At 42.1% G+C, this 18,544-nt stretch overlaps 1 protein-coding gene across 2 annotated transcripts; it reads left to right on the forward strand.

Annotated features, from left to right (window-relative positions):
- Window positions 1-12,433: 12,433 nt before the first annotated feature.
- Window positions 12,434-17,625, forward strand: LOC116381928 (potassium voltage-gated channel subfamily A member 3). Of its 2 annotated transcripts, XM_031844460.1 has the most exons (3): window positions 12,434-15,481; window positions 17,392-17,463; window positions 17,610-17,625. In XM_031844460.1, the coding sequence occupies exon 1, from the start codon at window positions 12,690-12,692 to the stop codon at window positions 14,283-14,285; it is 1,596 nt and encodes a 531-aa protein (XP_031700320.1). In that variant the 5' UTR covers window positions 12,434-12,689; the 3' UTR covers window positions 14,286-15,481; window positions 17,392-17,463; window positions 17,610-17,625. The 2 variants fall into 2 exon arrangements, with proteins under 2 accessions (XP_031700320.1, XP_031700319.1); XM_031844459.1 differs by lacking the exon at window positions 17,610-17,625 and having other exon boundaries at window positions 17,392-17,478.
- Window positions 17,626-18,544: the final 919 nt, after the last annotated feature.

An 18,544-nucleotide genomic window follows, 5' to 3' on the forward strand; every position in this document is an offset into this window, starting at 1 on the left:
ATGGGAAAGGAAGTCTAAGATCCGCTGTACATCCAGCTTGCCTTACATGAATTTTCTTTCTCCCAGGTGTATTCCCCCATCTAACCTACATGCTCAGTGATGGAGCCTTCAGCCAAAGTGTGATTATGTAAATGACCTCAGAATTTTGACTCTGAGGCCTCCTGGCCACATGAGTCTAAAATTACTTCCCCAAGAACAATCATGGTTTCTGCAACTTCAGTTCTCCTGTGTCACAGATTGCTCTTTTCATATTTCAAAACAAGTGTCTTCCCTCAGGATATACACCCATATGAACATTTATGGATGCACCATAAAAATAACACCCATTCGAAAGACAACACAAAATACATCCAGGATAAGTTCCAAATAGGAGGAGAATGGATGAGTGGTAAGTGAATTTAAAGATGGAGGAGACAAAGGGTGAAAAATGGAAGGAGGATGGAGAGGCATAATGGGGGACAAAATGACCCTCGGCCTTATAGAGATTGAGGGAACCTACAATGTAATTTAGACTTAACTGTGCCAATGTCATGGGCCATGTGTGTGAGTGTGCATTAGTGTGTGCGTTCCCCTTTTTTTCTCCCTGAAATTCAATTCACACTGTCTCACATCCCCTAGACGCCCGAGGAAGTCATCTGTCAAAGTGGATAGCTGGGGAGGTCTGTGGTGAGTGAGTATGTGTCTCCACATTATGTATGTCTATGCCAGTCTCCGTGGGTCTTTGTGCAGTTTCTATTTGCTCTGATTCCTCCAGTTGCTCAGGCCTTCTGCAGTCTCAGTGCTATTAACCCTTTGCCCTCTTAAGACGGACCAAAATTACCCTCTGTACTTACTTTAACTTTATACCTCTTCTCTACTTCTTCTCTTCTCTTCTCTTCCTCTGAATATAATTAGCACTGTGTCCCAGGACAGTGGTCTTTAGTTCACCAGAGGTGGGTGAAAAGCACAGATGTACTGACTGTAATCTCAGTTTGATGCCACTCACTAAAATAGTATACAGGAGTCATTGTCTTACACTAAGTTCTTAGACTGTTTTGAAAGTTTTTCTATTTTAATGGAAGTGCCTGTCTCTCCAATGATTCAAGTTACTGGGTTCGTAATGTCTTGTCATTCGTGGATCCATCTGACGAGATTTTGTCTATGTCCCCATACTAATAGAGGGATAAATCATTGAACTGCAAGAGCTGACACTAATCATATATGTGCTCATGCATACAGTATGTGCATGTGAAAATGTGTGTGTCACTGTACATGTGTGCGTGTGTGTGCGCATGCTTGGTATAATCATATCTGCACCCTTTTATTGGGAGCGGCAAGAAATTGGGTTCGTTTTTTCATCACAGTGTCCTCTCTCACAACAATCGTGTGTCTAATTAACGAGCACCGGCTCACAGGCACACAATGTACTAAATGACAACGAGATAAGATAATAAGATAATAAAAAAGTCTCTTTTTTCTCTCAAAGAAACAGGTTGGCAATCTGTTGATATTTGTGTGTATATGTGTTACAAAACTAACAAAGCAGTGACAGCTAATTATTTTACACTCATTAGTTGAAGAAGCTGCAGCAGGAGAGACATCCCCGGAATTGTTTGGAATGACTTTATTCTCCAGTAAAACTCAAGTTGCATGACAACTACGTCAGGTGGGAATTAACTGTCAAAATGTTCCCCTTTAAACAATCCAGATGGAAATACTATTTCCTCCAATACTCCTGTTTTACTGTAATTAGTGCCAGGCCTTCCTGTCCTTTTGTTTCCACTGCTTACAGCCTCTCTTGTTAATGTCTTTCAACCTTGCTCCTGGAAAAAAGACTCAGTTCCTTGCTGACATTTAATTGGTTGATGTTTCGCAAGAGCACTCACTTATTATAATTTTGCCCGATCAATTAAAATTGTGTCACTCTCAGGACCACTATTCCTGGACAAACTGTTGTTTTTATTAGGTCTACTTATAAAATGTAAATATGTAAACTAATCCTGAATCTATTTCCCTAATTAACATATAACACATAACATATGTGTCAGTGATTATTGTATCTATTTGAACATTGTATTAAAATCTCAGCCTCACATCCTTTCATGCCACTAAAATCTAGAAATGCCCTGTTATTGTTCATCCGGTATCGATTGGATTTCACTTGTACATTTTGTAGTCTCTCAGTTTGTAAATCACTAATTCAAAAAACAACATTCCTTTAATTTAGAAACCACAGCGTCTATGGATTTAGGAAAAAAACACACTATGTCAAGTACTGGTGGGGAGAGGATACAACACATGTTGAGGTTAGGGCTTATATGACACACAGATGTAAATGTGTGCTCTCTGTTCACAAGGGCAGAGATTTCTAAATGCCAGAACTGAATAATTTATCAAGGCAACACCTTTCAGAGAGGCCAGTGATGGGGGGATGAAGACAGATGGAAAGAAGATGAGCCTGATGAATGAGTGAATGGTGGGCAAGAGGAGAGAAAGAAAGATGGAGGAAAACATAATAGTGGACACACAAACACACACAAAACATGAACTGTGTGTGTGTGTGCGTGTGTGTGTGTGAGACTACACATTCATTGTGTGTGTGTGTGTGTGTATTGACTGGAGAAGAGCTGGTGTTTGGAGTGGCTCCTGTGTCAGTCCTGACATGCATGTTAATCTGCAGCCATTGAAAGGCACTCAGTGGTGGAAGTTGTATAGCAGTAGGACTTTTCACTCATACCAACAATCTTCTTTTTATATATAAAAACTATTCACTGTGATATGACAGTATTGTAATCTAATAGTGAACCAGAATTTCAGTACTAAACAAAAGGAGTAACGATCACTTTGGCAACTGAAGGGTATGCAGATGAGTGATGCTTAAGTTAACACCATATATTCTTCTAGTTGACGTATTCCACACATTTGGTGTTATTGAAAATACTCAGTCATGTTTTGATATTCAAACAATCTGGATATTATTAGTAGATTGCTCCAACATATTCCTATGTCAAACTTCTATGAACCCATCAGCCGTGAGAACAAATGTTTTTGTGCACTCACACAAGGGTCCTTGTGTGAGTGCAGATGTTTCTGCAGGGAAGCAGTGGGGCAGATATCTCTGTCAAACAATAAGCCACTGGACTAGCTGGAAAAATCCTGAATCCTGAAAAGTTATTCTCTTTTAGTGGACAGGAAACTTTCCTCCCAGCAAGCGTCTGGCAGCAGGAGGGAAACCATGCTGCTTGCTATTGCAAGGCCCAGCAGATATAATCCTCAAAGGGTGTGTAGGGCAACAACAGCAAAATACAGAGAGCTGAGGTTCAAAACATCCAAGCAAACACGACGATTATGCAGCAAGACACATGCAAAAACATAAACAAATATGGAAAAAGTGTAGACTAAGCAGACCATTGATCTTAAAACAAATTGTAAATTACAGAAGATTTCAACTTTGTTACAGTATATTTTAATGGTAAATGGACTTGTACTTGTATAGTGCTTTTCTAGTCTTCCGATCACTCAAAGCGCTTTAACACTACATGTCATCATTCACCCATTTACACCCATTCATACACTGATGGCAGGGGCTACTATGCAAGGTGCCACCTGCCCATCGGGACTAACTATTCATTCACACCCATTCACCGCATACACAGGAACAGGAGGAGCAATTTGGGGTTAAGTGTCTTGCCCAAGGACACATCGACCTGGACTAGTGGAGCCAGGGATCAAACCGCCTAACTACATACAGGCTGTAATTAAGTATGCATAACACATTAACACATTTTTTTCTTGCCCTATCTCGACATCTAGCTAGTCACGCGTGTTGTAATATGTTAATGAAAGTAAATTCATTAAATAAGGCTGCTGAATCTGCACGACTAGAGTTTCCTGTATGGCCTCGTGCTCAAGGGGAATACCAATTATTTAACGGATTCCTTAAATGTCCTCTACATACACACTCGCATGCATTCACAAGATGTACTGCAGAGCTCCGATAATTAATAGATTGGTAGCTATGCTGCAAAAATAGACGCCACACGATTCATATACAGTGATGTTGAGAGGTAAAGAGTGAGATGGAAGGAAGCTAAGAAAACTAAGGAGAAAAGTGCGTGTTCACACAGTTGCTGTTGGCAAAGACAGGTTGGCCCACTTAACAAGGATGTATGGCCAGAGAGGCCACCAAGGAGCTCCAGCCACAGTGTGTGTGTGTGTGTGTGTGTGTGTATGTGTGTGTGTGTGTGTGTGTGTGTGTGTTCTATTAATGACTTATTGCCTCGGCCTCTGTGGAGTCCAGGCAGGCTTTGAAAAGATATTCGACCTCCCATGGTATCACTCAAGCACACACCACACACTCACTCACACACATATGCGCACACCCTGGGGACCAAACACCTTCCTTTCCCCTTTTCATCTATTTGTAAAATACACAGCGGGAGAAAGCCACCAACGAGGAATATGGAAATGGAGCTGAAGGGTGGCCTACAGTGAATGTTATCCCTCCTTAAAGTCCTCTGTCATGTATGTATACTTCAACTAGCTTCTATTCATATTGTGTTCAGTGACCCTTCCACATATTGATGCCATTACAAGGTGGGAAAGAGGTCTCACATTGAAAGTAGCAGCATGTGTGTTTTTGTAACTAGCATAGCTCTCTGGATGGCAATGTCTGTTTGCCAGTTGTATGTCTGTCGGTACACCACTTTAATCCAGACTGAAATATCTCAACAGCTGTTGGATGGATTGAAATGAAATATTTGTATCCTTATGGTCCCCTGAGAATGAATCAAGCAGATCATAACCTTCAGTTATCCCGGGAAATATCTCAATATTTGCTGAATGGATTGGCAGAAAATTTTGTACAAACATTTAGGGTCCCCAGAGAATGAAGCCTACTGACTTTGGAGCGCACAGACAGGGGAAGCAACTCAGTTTTTTGCGGGAAAGGAGCACGATTTCCTGGCAATTGTACCGCAAAGGATCAAAATCAAACTTTGTGGATTATATATTGGGAAACTTCACTGGACCACTGTAAGAAAAGACCCACTAGCTAAACGGACTTTGGTGAGATAGCGTGGGTTCGACAGATTACTGAACAGCGTTGCCTCGCCACCTGTCAAAAATATTATTTTTGGCCTCAGATAAGTATTTATCATCGGACTATTTAAATTGAATAAAGAAACTTTGGAACTTATGGGACTCTGGGTGTGGGCTATAATTTGTGAATGTTAAGCTTGTTTATTGTGTTGGAGTATAAGCTTTTGTTAGCTGTATACCCACAAGGTCGATGAATAATTTGATTTACATTAATATGTGGTGTTATTTGCAACAAACAGTGTGTCTTTCATCTACATATGATTTTTTCTGACATTATATTGAGAAAAAGGGAGCGCCTTTCCATGTATTTTCGTAGCTTTCAAACATATTAGGCAGACAGATTGCAGTGTCTGTCCACACCAGGTATCAGATCCGCCCGTTCCCTTAGATGTAGGGTATGAACTTCTCTCCTTAGGTTTTCATAGTAAGGTAAATTGTTACATGGTTAACACAAGTTTAAGAGATTTTAATGGTTTGTTCTGACATATTATACATCGGTAAATACCCCTCTTGGTGTAATTTGTTTAAAACCTATAACATAAGCTTTTTACTTCTAGCTTTTACCAACCCAAGCATTTAAAAAATAAAAAACAACTGAGCTGCTGTGGCAATTTCAAAATACGTAATAAGATATTGCGTAACATTAATCAGTAAGTTTTAATATAGTTTTTTCTTCATTAATAGCATAATTTTGGCCAATTATCCCTTCTGTCTACTTTTTCAGATCAGTGTCAAATAAGGACATATTGCAGAAAAGCAATGTATTATTAAAAGTATTATATACAAGGAAAATATAGTGTATTTGTACCCTTTGTTCTCAGGAAAGTAAGAAAAAGAAAATGCAGCAGGGACTAAAAAAGGAGACGCCTCCAAGGAGAGGATCAGAACGTTAAAAAGTTAAGCAGATAAGAAAAAGATTATAAGGTGTGGAAAGGAATGAGTGGAGGTGAGAGACATGGAGGAGAAGATGATGTGAGAAATTAAAGTGTGAGCAATGTCAAGAGAGGAGGCTGGGGCTTTCACATTAATGCTTTTCTAATCCCGAGAGTCCCACGAACATGGCTTCCCCAGTTATTTGCAGATCTGCCACCAAGGGACAGAACACACTGGTTTATATTTTATAGACTGACAAATGAAGTGACTGTCGTGTAATGCAATTATGCAGCAGCTATTCTCATGGTTGTAACTGTAATTCATTGTGACTTTTCAGACTGAGAAAGATTTGGTTACTCAGTAGGGTCCAGGGCAGAACACGGAGAAAACACTCTAATTCATAGACGTGCTGTATAAGGCTCTGTAATTCATCAAAGCCCTGCTTGGTCTACAGAGCTATAATATGGATAACACATTCAGTCCTCAGTTCAAGCAACTTCAGCCGTCTGTATCGAAATGGAACTGATGGTTGGTGTGTCAAGCAGGGAAGCCCCCGCTCCATTGCTGCTGCAGCTGATATAGTCTGGTGGAACTGTATCTATTATGTATACGTTTCGCCTACTGCTACATCTTCATACTTTTGTTACACTCCAGTCATGCAGGAACTGTCCAGAAACCCTATCATTACGACCCCAAAAAAGCACATGCCTTTTAAGTGGCAAAGTTTGTTTCAAGACAGAAAAAAGTGGAACCAAGCAGACTGATCTTATCTGTAGATTTGGTTAGGTGAAACCACGTGTGGTGCTCCACATGCATGCTGTCAATTACGGCCACTATCTGTTTATCTCTTTGTCTCCGCTCAGCATGCAGACATGATCATCAGGCTCAAACAATAACAGAGTGCCACAGCCAGCCGAGCTCCAGCCGTACTCCTCCCTCTCCCCTCATCCCTCTCTCTGTTGCCGGGGTTACAGCAGGACCTGGCCTGTCAGGTTTTGTTTTACAGATGGCCCTCTCCCCCTCTCTGCTTCTCCTCCTGTCTGCCTCCTCTGTCCTGTGCAGCTGCACTCTGGCCCTAATATCTATAGTTATGCTAATATGAACGGTTGATTAATTCATCCACACACAGGTGCTATGTCCTTATGGGCCTCCCCTTCATTTTTGAATATTGAGATTACAGCAACCCTGTGTGCTTTTACTGTCTGTGCATGTGGATAGGAAGAGGATGTTGGAGTTGAGGGCATGTCACTGGCTAAGTAACAGGAAGACATTGCTTGCAAAAGTGGAATGATTAGAAACTGGATATAATTCATTGTATATATTACTGATGGATTTAGTTGTCTAGTAATAACAAAGACTCATGTTGAATCTCACAACAGCACTTTTCATCAGTTAGGCCAGTTCATTAGCAATAAAAATATTGCTATGCAAATCACTTCTAACATGAATTAACTTTTTCATTGTAAACAAAAAAACACTGCAGAAAAATGTAAAAGGTTACTTTACAAATGTAAATTTTCTGTGTAGCTAAATGGATGGCATGACTCAGACACCTTATAAATTAGAGTCGCTGTCCCTTAATGAATAAAAGATGACTGTCTGTCCGTCTCTTTCTCTGACATTAGTCCGCATGTCATTCCCTAAGGCCTCTCCCGAGGGAATATAATCAGAGAAGCACTTAAACTTTCTCCACAGCTCAAGAGAGATGTGATCAAGGGACATTTATTTCCAGAGCCACACAGACATCCGGGATGTCTCTGCACCATCACAGCCATGCTAATGTCTGTTCATCGCTCCGGCCATGAATGAAATACCTCAGAAACTATTGGATTGATTTCCATGAAATTTATGGCTGAATCCTACTGACTTTGGTGACCTTGTGATTTTTCCACTAGCGCCACAAGCACATTAGAGTTTTCACATAGCTTGTGGTATATCTCATCATCCACAGGATGGGTTGGCACAAAACAGACATGCATGGTTCCCAGATAATGAATTCTACCGTCTTTGTTGATCCCCTGACTTTGTCTCTAGCGCCACCATCAGGTCAAAATATTAGCTTAATTTGTCCCACCTGCAAACTAATGACATCCCCATCAGCTTCAGCTGTGCTTTGTGTTTGGCACCAACATTTTAGCTTCCTAAAATGCTAAACTAAGATGATGAACATGTTAAACATTATACTTTCAGAATATACAGTATGTCATCATGCTGACGTAAGCATTTAGCTCAAAGCACCACTGTGCCTAAATACAGCCTCGCAGAGCCACTAGAATGGCTGTTTTATGCTATTAGAGGCAACTTTATTAAACTAGCACAACTGGTGCACAAGTAAATTGGCATGTCATCAACATGGGACTCATTGTGAAGAGAAAAATGAACTCCCGCAAACACCCTAAGAGGAAAGAAATCATTGGCTTGGCTGGATGGGCAGTAGCATAGCCTAATTAGATACAAGGAAAACAAATAAGACAAACAACAAAAATAAATGTTCCATTACAGTTGTATGGTGGCAATAGTGTGGTCAGTGGTAATGGAGCAAATGTTAATATTTCCTGTGGCGATGGCCTGAAGGCAAATGCTTTTTGAGAGAAACGAATGCAAATCGACTTGTGGGGTCAGAGCTTACAGTAAAACCCCACATAAACACTGATCGGCAGACGCTAGGACAGGTTTGCCAGATGATGATCATGATCCCCACCCTTAGTTTTCTCTTAAAGACATTACCTTCACCCGTTTTCCAGGAACTGTGTGAATGGATGCTGCTGTGCATGCCTTGCAAAACATCCAAACCAGCCCATTTTCTCAAGTGCAACCAGATGTCCATGACCTCAGCCAGCTGAGCTGTTCTTCCTCCAAAATGGCCCACTTCCCCCTCACATGCTCTTTGGGCCTGTTTCAATGCCTTTCAGTCAGCCACATTCCAGTTTGAGGCATTCAAGTGCAATGTGCAGGGTAGCCTAATTTCATAGGTTAATAAGGGAGTTGGGGTGGTCCTATATTTAACATGGAGAGTCAAAACCACATTAAAAGGCCCTTTGGCTGTCTCTGAGCTCTTTCCCTGTGGACCGACTGGCCCTTTTAATACAAGACAGCTTCAATGTGGCCTCAATAGGAAAACAGAGTCTACACTGAATGTAGCAGAGTTACAGTCCTCACCAGTCATTGTCATGCATATACTGTAGGTATAGAATTGTCAGAATTTTAACACTTAGACCCAGAGAGGGGAACTGTCACTGCAACCTATTTGTTATCTCATTTTAATTTTGTCCTCTGTATTTCTTCTATTTAATCATACATTTATTTTTATGACAACCATAGAATTGTGCTGTGTAATCCAAGATGGCGACGGCCAAAGGGCCTAACTCAAAGCTTCAAAACGGCAGTCCACAAACCAATGGGTGATGTCACAATGACTACGGCCATTTCTTATATACAGTCTCAGGGTGCATGGCTTGAGAATATTGTTCTCAAGCCGTCGTTTGTATATTCTGATAATGAGCCTGCATGTGACGTAGAAGGGGAGCCAAATCTGAATGGATTGTTGAATCATGTTTTTTGATCTGAAAAACGGGCTGGGTTGTCTTATTTCACAGTTTGTGGGTTAGTAGGAACTCAAAATACCCAAATATGTGTGCATAATCACTGAATATAGGAGATTGTACTTATATGTCCCCTTTAAGTTAGTGAAAGGTAGCTAGTAGCAATAGCTTAAACAAGTGTAGTGGAAACGCAGCAATATACCCCTTTGTATTTGTATCTGTATTTGTTTCTCTCTCTGGTGACTCTCTTCCCTTCTGGAACCAAAGGCTGGTCTGCATAAGGTGAACTATTTGTTATAACATTATTTATTTATTACCTTTCATTTGGTTAAAACCACTAATGGTGCACCACTGTTGCAATGTTTAAAATGTACACTTCAGGGTCAAGATTTGTTAGTCATTATAGGGTATGCCTGCCTGCAAGGAATAAATGTAAGTAAATGCCATATACAAGTATAGTACAATTTTTTTTGTGTGTGGGTGTGTTTAGTGTGTGACTGTATGTGTCAGATTGGGTGTTGCCACGCATTGCCCATGTTAAAGGGAGACTTCTCAGATTAGTCCATTCATTCAATGCTCATTTAATTTAATCTGGAGGAAGCAGATGTTCATGAGCAGCAAACAGTCATCCCTTACAATCAGCCTGAGGTCTCTTTCCTCCGATCCTCCCTTTGATATTGTCTTCCCTCCACTTGTTGATTTGCATGCACTACATGGTGTATAAAGAATGAAGGTGAAATGTGACTCCTTTGGTTATAGTCATCAGAGGAGCAGACTGAAAGAGAGCTGGTTTTATGAAACTCTTGATTTCTGGTATTTTCTTTGTGGAGTAGATTTAGCTCGGTAACCAGTCAACTTTCATGCTTTCTCTCATTTTATTCTCGGCTCACATATCCACCACCACCTACCAACCTAAACACACACACACAGGGGAGCATACACAAGTGTTTGGTAGTAATATTTATTCATGAAGACATTTCACTGACTATATTCATCCTCAAACCCAGAGCAGCTCTTTATAAAAGCGAGGACCAGCACAATGTCCTCACTTTGGGGAATTGTCCTTATTTTCTCTAACCTTGTGAAAATGTGTGGGCTTATCTAAATATTGAGGAAACCCCTCTCCACAAACTGTCCATGCAGGTGATCAAGTTCTTATCATAAAGGAACAATCTACACATGTACAGTAATTATCCATTCATCCTCATTGTTCTGATTTAAGAATACTGGAACAAAGAGGATGAGGAAAATGGGAAAATGTTTGTTTGAACATTTGTGGCAAAACATGATCCTGTTCCACAAATGAAGCGATAACTGTTAAGTCAACAGGCAGCTAATGAGAAAGAAAATTTGGTTTGAGCAGATTCTGTAACTCAAAACACTGGATGGATTGTGAAGCCCTGATCAAGGACCTGCTACAAAGGTCCTGAGCTGTGCTTGACCCCTGCTTGTTGTTGGCGTGTTAAGCATAGGCCACTAGACCCCCAAATTAAATCTTTAAAAAAGTGGAGCCAATGAAACACTTTGTTTTCAGCACACCTCTCAGCTTTAGTGAAAAACTATAATACTCAGGTCAAAATGGAAATAGAAATAGAAGCCACAGGTGTTTTTTATATATATATAATTCATGAGCACAGCATTTATGATCAGCTTGACGAGCTACAGATTACAGATAACCGCTAACGTCTGTAAGTCTTCTCTGACCTCTTGTCTTCTTCATCAAGCTTTAGTGTAGTTACTGTAATGCTTTGGCTCCTTCCATTCAGGTTGATTTAATTAAGGAAATGATTTCCACCTGCAGGTGAGAATTTCATTTTTTTGTAAAAATAAAAAACTCGTGGTCCCTGGTAACTCTCACAGTTTTTTTTTATTTCAGCACCTTGGACAGCAACCCCCAGGGGCAGAAAGTCCCTGCAACCAAAATACAAATGTTTGCCAACTAAGTTGAGCAATTAGAGGCGACAACTGGAGCAATAACAGGTGACTAAGAAAACTTTTTGTGGTCAGTTTAGAAATTGATACTTCCCCAAACTGCTTGTGAAGTATCATCACATTATTTTTATTGTTGCTAAAATGACATATACGTCCTATTTCTTGCTTTTGCATGTATCATGATAATACATTCGGGGATACTTGTCACTTTTAGGGCTGAATATCATGACATTTAAAACAATGGTTGGAAAGGCTAAATGGCACAGTGCATCTAATAATCCGAGAAAGTAAAAAAAATGTCACGTTTCAGATGGGAAAGGCAAGGTCTCTATCTCTCTCTCTCTCTCCTGATTATATCTGATCACATCTGTCACAGGTCCAGTGATGCTGTGTACTGTAGTTTCCCTTCTGACATTCACAATATTAGCCCTTAAATATGACATGGATTGTGTGTTCCTTGATGTCATGTTAATTTGTATTTCTTTAGATCATACTTGTTTTACGACAAAGTTGGTCTTATTTTACTTGAACAACACATTTCTATCTCTCACATCGAGCTGTTCTCTCCGCTGCCGTGTTTACTCCTCTTCACTCACACGTTTGGGACGCAGGCATTAAGGGCATTATGGGCAACTTCAGGTCTCAGATGGATGCCAGTCACTCCAACCATCACTTTGTGCGTAATTAATAAACTAACGACGGCAGAATTAAGTGCAATAGTCCATTTCCAAACATATTTAATTATACCATCGCACACCCAAATATGTTTCTTGGGTGAAGAAAAGATATCGTCTAACACTTGATGCTGGTGTGTCTTTTAAGAATGTCCGGAAAAAAGAATTAGGCTCTGATATATTTATGAGTAGCCTATTTGAAAATGCCCTATCTGTGGGCAATGACCTTGTTTAAATATGACTGTTGTGTGGGTGCTGAAGCGCGTGTCTACAAGACGGAGAGGGGGACAGATGGAGGCGGGCACGCCCAAACGACGGAGTTGAATGACGCCCGTCTGTTGCTTCTTGTGTATATCGCTGCGTCCTGCGATTGGCGGAGGACAAGGAAAGGTACCCAGCGCTGGCGCGCCATGGGCGGGTGGATGGCCTGTTTATAAACCCAGCTCGTTCCTCGTGGGCGGGAACAGCAACAGTAGAGAGTGAAAGTGAAGCGCAGGGAGAAAGTGAGAGAGACGGTGGAGGAGAAGAGGCTGTGGTGGCGGCTGTGGGTGACCGGGGTTCGCGGAGGGGGCGAGGCGGCCGCCCCTGAATGCCTCTTCAACCGCGCATGGACGACCACCTCAGCCTCCTGCAATCACCCCCGCCGAGCGCAACCAAAACCCGGGGCGACAACCTCGTGAACCACGGATACATAGAGACAGAGGCCGACGTCATGACTGTTGTCGCGTGTGACAACATGCTAGAAGAGTCGGTGGCTCTCCCGGGCCACCACTCTCTGGACCGATATGAACCGGATCACGAATGCTGCGAGAGAGTCGTCATCAACATCTCAGGGTTACGCTTTGAGACGCAACTCAAGACTCTCTCCCAGTTTCCAGAGACTCTGCTGGGGGACCCCAAGAAGAGGATGAGGTACTTTGATCCTCTCAGGAACGAGTACTTTTTCGATCGAAACCGACCAAGCTTTGATGCCATTCTTTATTACTACCAGTCTGGCGGGCGCATCAGGAGACCCGTTAATGTGCCAATTGACATTTTCTCTGAGGAGATCCGCTTCTATGAGCTGGGTGAGGAGGCTATGGAGAAGTTTAGGGAGGATGAGGGCTTTATAAAGGAGGAGGAGCGGCCGTTGCCAGAGAATGAATTCCAAAGACAGGTGTGGCTGCTTTTTGAATACCCAGAAAGCTCGGGTCCCGCACGGGGCATAGCGATAGTGTCTGTCCTGGTCATTCTCATCTCCATTGTCATCTTCTGCTTAGAGACATTGCCGGAGTTCAGGGACGATAACAGGGATTCGATCACCATTACACCTGAGTTTAATGGCACACTCTCCTATTTCACCAGCCCCTTCTCTGACCCGTTCTTTGTTGTGGAGACGTTGTGTATCATCTGGTTCTCCTTCGAGCTGCTGGTGCGCTTCTTTGCATGTCCTAGTAAAGCCACGTTCTCCAAAAACATTATGAACATTATTGACATTGTGGCCATCATTCCGTATTTCATCACTCTGGGCACAGAGCTGGCAGAGAGGCAAGGAAACGGACAGCAGGCCACGTCACTAGCCATTCTGCGCGTAATCAGGCTCGTTCGGGTTTTTCGCATCTTCAAACTCTCGCGTCATTCCAAAGGGCTCCAAATTTTAGGACAGACTCTGAAGGCCAGTATGCGTGAGCTGGGCCTGCTAATCTTCTTCTTGTTCATCGGTGTCATCCTCTTCTCAAGTGCTGTCTACTTTGCTGAGGTAGACGACCCAGATTCGGGTTTCAGCAGCATCCCGGATGCATTCTGGTGGGCTGTTGTCACCATGACCACCGTGGGATATGGAGACATGCACCCCGTGACAATCGGGGGAAAGATCGTGGGGTCTCTGTGCGCCATCGCTGGTGTGCTGACTATTGCCCTGCCTGTACCTGTCATTGTCTCAAATTTCAACTACTTCTACCACAGAGAGACGGAGGGAGAAGAGCAGGCACAGTACCTGCACGTGGGCAGCTGTCAGCCGCTAAATGACGCAGAGGAGCTGAAGAAGACACGCTCCTCTTCCTCGCTTAGCAAGAGCGAGTATATGGTGATAGAGGAGCATGGCATCAACAGCACGTTCAAGCAGCCGCCCAACTTCCTCACTACCACGCAAATCAACTCGCAGAATTGTGTGGATGTAAACAAAAAGATTTTCACCGACGTGTAGCCAATTATAGAGCCGTGGCCCTGAACACAGGAAGGGGTGGTGCGTAAACACAGCTGCTTCCGTCGCTGCGCACCACAGAAGCTGCGCTATCAGACGAAGAAAGAAAGAAAGAGAGCGATCCCTGTCTGTTCAGAGACGCTGCTTTGTGCTCCATTAATAGAATCAGGATGTTCCATGTCGGTGATCTGAATTCGAAATTCTGTTTTCCTTTCGCGCTTGGAGAGAAAGAGCTCCCATTATTAGGCCTGTTATTGTGCAATAGCCAATATTTTAATCACAACATAGAAGCTTTATAACTGTGAAGGATGAGTACAAATGTATGTTACTCGAAGAAAACTCACGCTGTATTAACATGCATTGAGTCGTGATCCGTCAGTCATAGCCATAATCATTATTCAGAATCATTTAAAAATGTGTGTTTAAACACATTGTCTGAAAACATAGTTCTGCATATATTATCTCAATTAGACCGTTCTGTGATATGCCTTTATTGTTAAAGTCTAGTCCAAATGCTACTGTCTTTAAAAATAATCCCCTTTAATTCCTTGATATGGACTGCCCCACTAGGCTATTTAATGTGTAAACGGCACCATATAAACACAGGAGCACGCCGACTGTCGGTGTCTCATCGTTGGTGCGGAGAAACACAGCCCTCTTTCATGCACACACAACGATCAAAGATGTAGCTTTCTCTTTGGATGCCTCAAATATAGCCCGCTGTGATGCAGTCGCCATGGCGATGGTGGTTTCCGCGGTAACCCCAGTCACCGTTGCCATGGCACCCTTGTTTCCACAGTAACCTTCCAGGTGGCTTGGAAGCTTATTTTAAGATTCTCGTCTGAAAAGCTTGTCCTCGGTCTCTAATAAGAGTGTTCTGTCATCACGCTTTGATGACAGTGCGAACAAATACACGACCAGACATGCCCAGCGCCACTACAACCAACAAGCTCACTCAGTGACTTTAGCATTGACACAAAGAAAAATTGAAGTAAGATGGTCTGTTTACAAATTGCCACCTTGTGCTGCCCGCCCAAAATGAAGCAGGCACAACTCAGAGGCGATGAGCCGGGAGAAGTGGAAGGAGAGTTGGCGCGTGAGGAATTATGAATGGACTGGGAGCGCTTTGTGTCTGGCTGTCTTGAGTGCGCTACTGGGGTCGCTCAGCAGAGGCTGCTGTTCTCCCACTGATAAAACTGGTAGGTTCTAATCCCTGTCATGCCCCTGGCTAAACGTAAAGGGGTAGTTCATAAAGAGTATGAACTACCCCTTTACCTTTAGCCATGAAACCAGTGTTTGTTTGTTTTTTAGGCAATTCAAGCAGGTCATATGTATCTAGATAAATGTATCTGTTTGAGTTACACCTCACAGGTGCAGGTCAAACAGTTCCTACAATTACTGTTTTACTCAATATCACAAAATATGACAATTTTTTTTTTTGTCATAACTTGTATTAATGCTAACAATATACTGATGTCCAACAAGTTGCAGGTGTGTACCTCCATCAGCTCCATCAGCCTGAGTGTGTAGGTTTTTCTGTTTAGTGTCATGGGGGTGGGGGGTGGGGGGGGCATTTAACATACAGCTGACTTGGTCTATGAAATAAACATGGGCACCAACAACAGGCCCATCTTGTCTCAATGCTGCTCCCTGGTGGCCATCATCTCCTAACAGATCAGGTGGCTCACCTTGCCTTGTGACCGTTGTCTTCCTCTGCCATTGATATCAAAGAGTCACAGAGGTCAAATATCCACGAGATAACAGGCTGCAGGAAGCGAAAGCTTCTGGGTTGACACCATTGTTAACTGCATTCTGAGCTGTTGCAGATTGTGGTCCTTTTCAGGGGTTTTCCTGTATTTTATTTGCTAAAAACAGCATATTATCACTAGCATGTTTAAAACAATTCATCTTTATTGTAGATTCAGTGTGTGAATTTGGATGAAGGCCCATTGAAAATAATGTTTTCTGTACATCACTCTTGTCTTTGAAACTGCTTTGCAATATAGGTTTACTGACAGTAACTACTCTAATTCAAATAGAGATGAGGGAGATACAATTTTAAAAGGGCAGGATTGGGAATCTGTCAAGCAGCCATGTTTTGAATCTATTTAGTTCGACTGTGTGTGCACTTGAACTTGTGCTTGTGGGCACATGTGTGTGGAAGTATACAAATACTATATGTTTACCTCTCCAGTCATGGTTGAGTGAAAATAGTGCGGTCTCATTAACTGACTTACCCTGAAGGCAAAGTGAGAGGTCCCACAGAATGAATGACCTCTTCTTTGATTATTCTTTTCCGTTTTGACCCCTGATCTTGACTTCATATATTTCCAGTGAAAAACTCCGTATTGGTCATCAGTTAAATTGCCTACTCATTTCTTAGGTCACATAAAAGCTTCAGTGAGGAGAAACACTGATCTATTGATCAGTGAGCAAGATGTATTATGGAGGAGACAGGAGCTACTTGTTCAACATTGAACTGGATTGGTCAGTCTGGAAGCTATTTTATTAAAATAAGGCACTTTACCATGCACATTCGTCTTTTCTATTTTTACCCTTCCCCCCTTTGCTAATGTGTATCTCTGAAGCTTAATCCAGTCTCACATTTGTTTCTTAACAAACTCCAATTACCTCTCCTAACCTCTGCTCCTCTTTCTTAAGTTTATTACAGTGTAGACATTTAGTTGCTCTTATACAGAGTAAATTGCAGTGAGTGAGCAGTTATGATGCACATCTGCTTCACTCAAAAACAGCTTAATGGAAAATGTGTCAGTGGGGACAGTTCTAGTAAAATGTTTCCCTTGTTACAGGACCTTTGGAGACTCTCTTATCCAAAAGTTGCCGTCCCCTCCTCTCCCCTCCTCTCCCCTCCTCTTCCCTCCTCTCCCCTCCTCTCGCCTCCTCTCCCCTCCTCTCCTCGCCGTCTGAACTGTGTTTACAGTTCGTTTGAGTTTTGCACGAGTGGTAATGAGAAAGCAGGGAGAAGAGGAGCAGCCTTGGTTTGATGGGTCTGGCTATGCTGTGTGGCTCTAACAATTTTGCTTTTTCTTCTCTCTCTCTCTCTATCTCTCTCTCTCTCTCACACACTCTCACTCTCACTCTCTCTCAGGTGAAGGTCGTTCCATTTTTCTGCACAAACCTTCTGGAACCTCTGACCGCAATTATACTGCCTCACATTTAGGTAATCAGACTCCATTTGATAAGAAAAATAAATGTGACATTGTGACATTTCAACTAACATTCACTGATATTTTCTTAGAAATGTTTGCTCAGTTTAAAGCTTTATAGATTACCCATTAACCTGTAGTGACCCTTTTTTCTCTTTAGGGGCACAATGACTCTGGTCTTCCTGTTGGGCCAGATTGGCTAAATTTAAGAGCTTAGACAGAACTCAACTGGATCCATTTTTCTTCCCTTACACTCCTCCTAACTGCTGTCCTCATGGACTGCATACCAGCCCCCCCCCACAACCACTGAATTGAATGCAATCACAAGAATGACTAAAAACAGACATATAACATATTCTAAATACAGCTTTGTAGCTGCAGTTTCCGGACTGCTTCTCTTCTGAAGTTAACGCACTGTGAGTGGAACCATCAAAGATCGAGACTGATTCAGGCAGTGACAGAATTCAGCTGGAACTGTGTTATGGACATTTCTCCATACTGCTTTCTATATAAACTCCAAAAGGACAGCCAGCAATTTTGCAAAGCACATTTAATTCCTGGACTTTACACATTCTGTTTTCATATTTCTGAGTAATGATATGACATTACGGACAATAACTGACAAACAGCTTTTACGGCAAGTCAAAAGTGGCAACAACTGAGGCCAACCGGGATTTTCTGATATGAAACTGTGATACAAATCAAAGACTGTTAGCCATATGCCTTTTTCTTAGCTCATTGTGCTCTGTATTGCTAATATGTAAAAAAAAAAAAAATATATATATATCTGTGTGTGATAGTTGCAGCTATTCCCCTGACCTGCACATGGAGAAAGATAGAGAGACATGCATGCACTGTACACACAAACACAGGCACACACACACACTCACACATATCCATGTGCCTGTGAATGGCTCTCTTTTATCCCAGGGTGCACTGGTATTTTTTTGGGAGATGGGGCAGAATAATGTCAGGGGGAGGCTGTGTATGCCAGTATTTGTTCTGTGTTATTCTGTGCCATCTTAAACACGACCCATATAAAGAGATTATGAGTTGTACTGTCTTTATTTTGGAGGAGCTGCAGTCTGTTTTCAC

Source organism: Anarrhichthys ocellatus, unplaced genomic scaffold (genome assembly GCF_004355925.1).
Source record: "Anarrhichthys ocellatus isolate YVR2014 unplaced genomic scaffold, GSC_Weel_1.0 scaffold5, whole genome shotgun sequence".
In the NCBI taxonomy this organism is placed as follows: domain Eukaryota; kingdom Metazoa; phylum Chordata; class Actinopteri; order Perciformes; family Anarhichadidae; genus Anarrhichthys; species Anarrhichthys ocellatus.

Bases quoted from the DNA above. Each gene is read 5' to 3' on its own strand.
- LOC116381928 (XM_031844460.1), top strand. From the start codon at position 12,690: ATGCCTCTTCAACCGCGCATGGACGACCACCTCAGCCTCCTGCAATCA.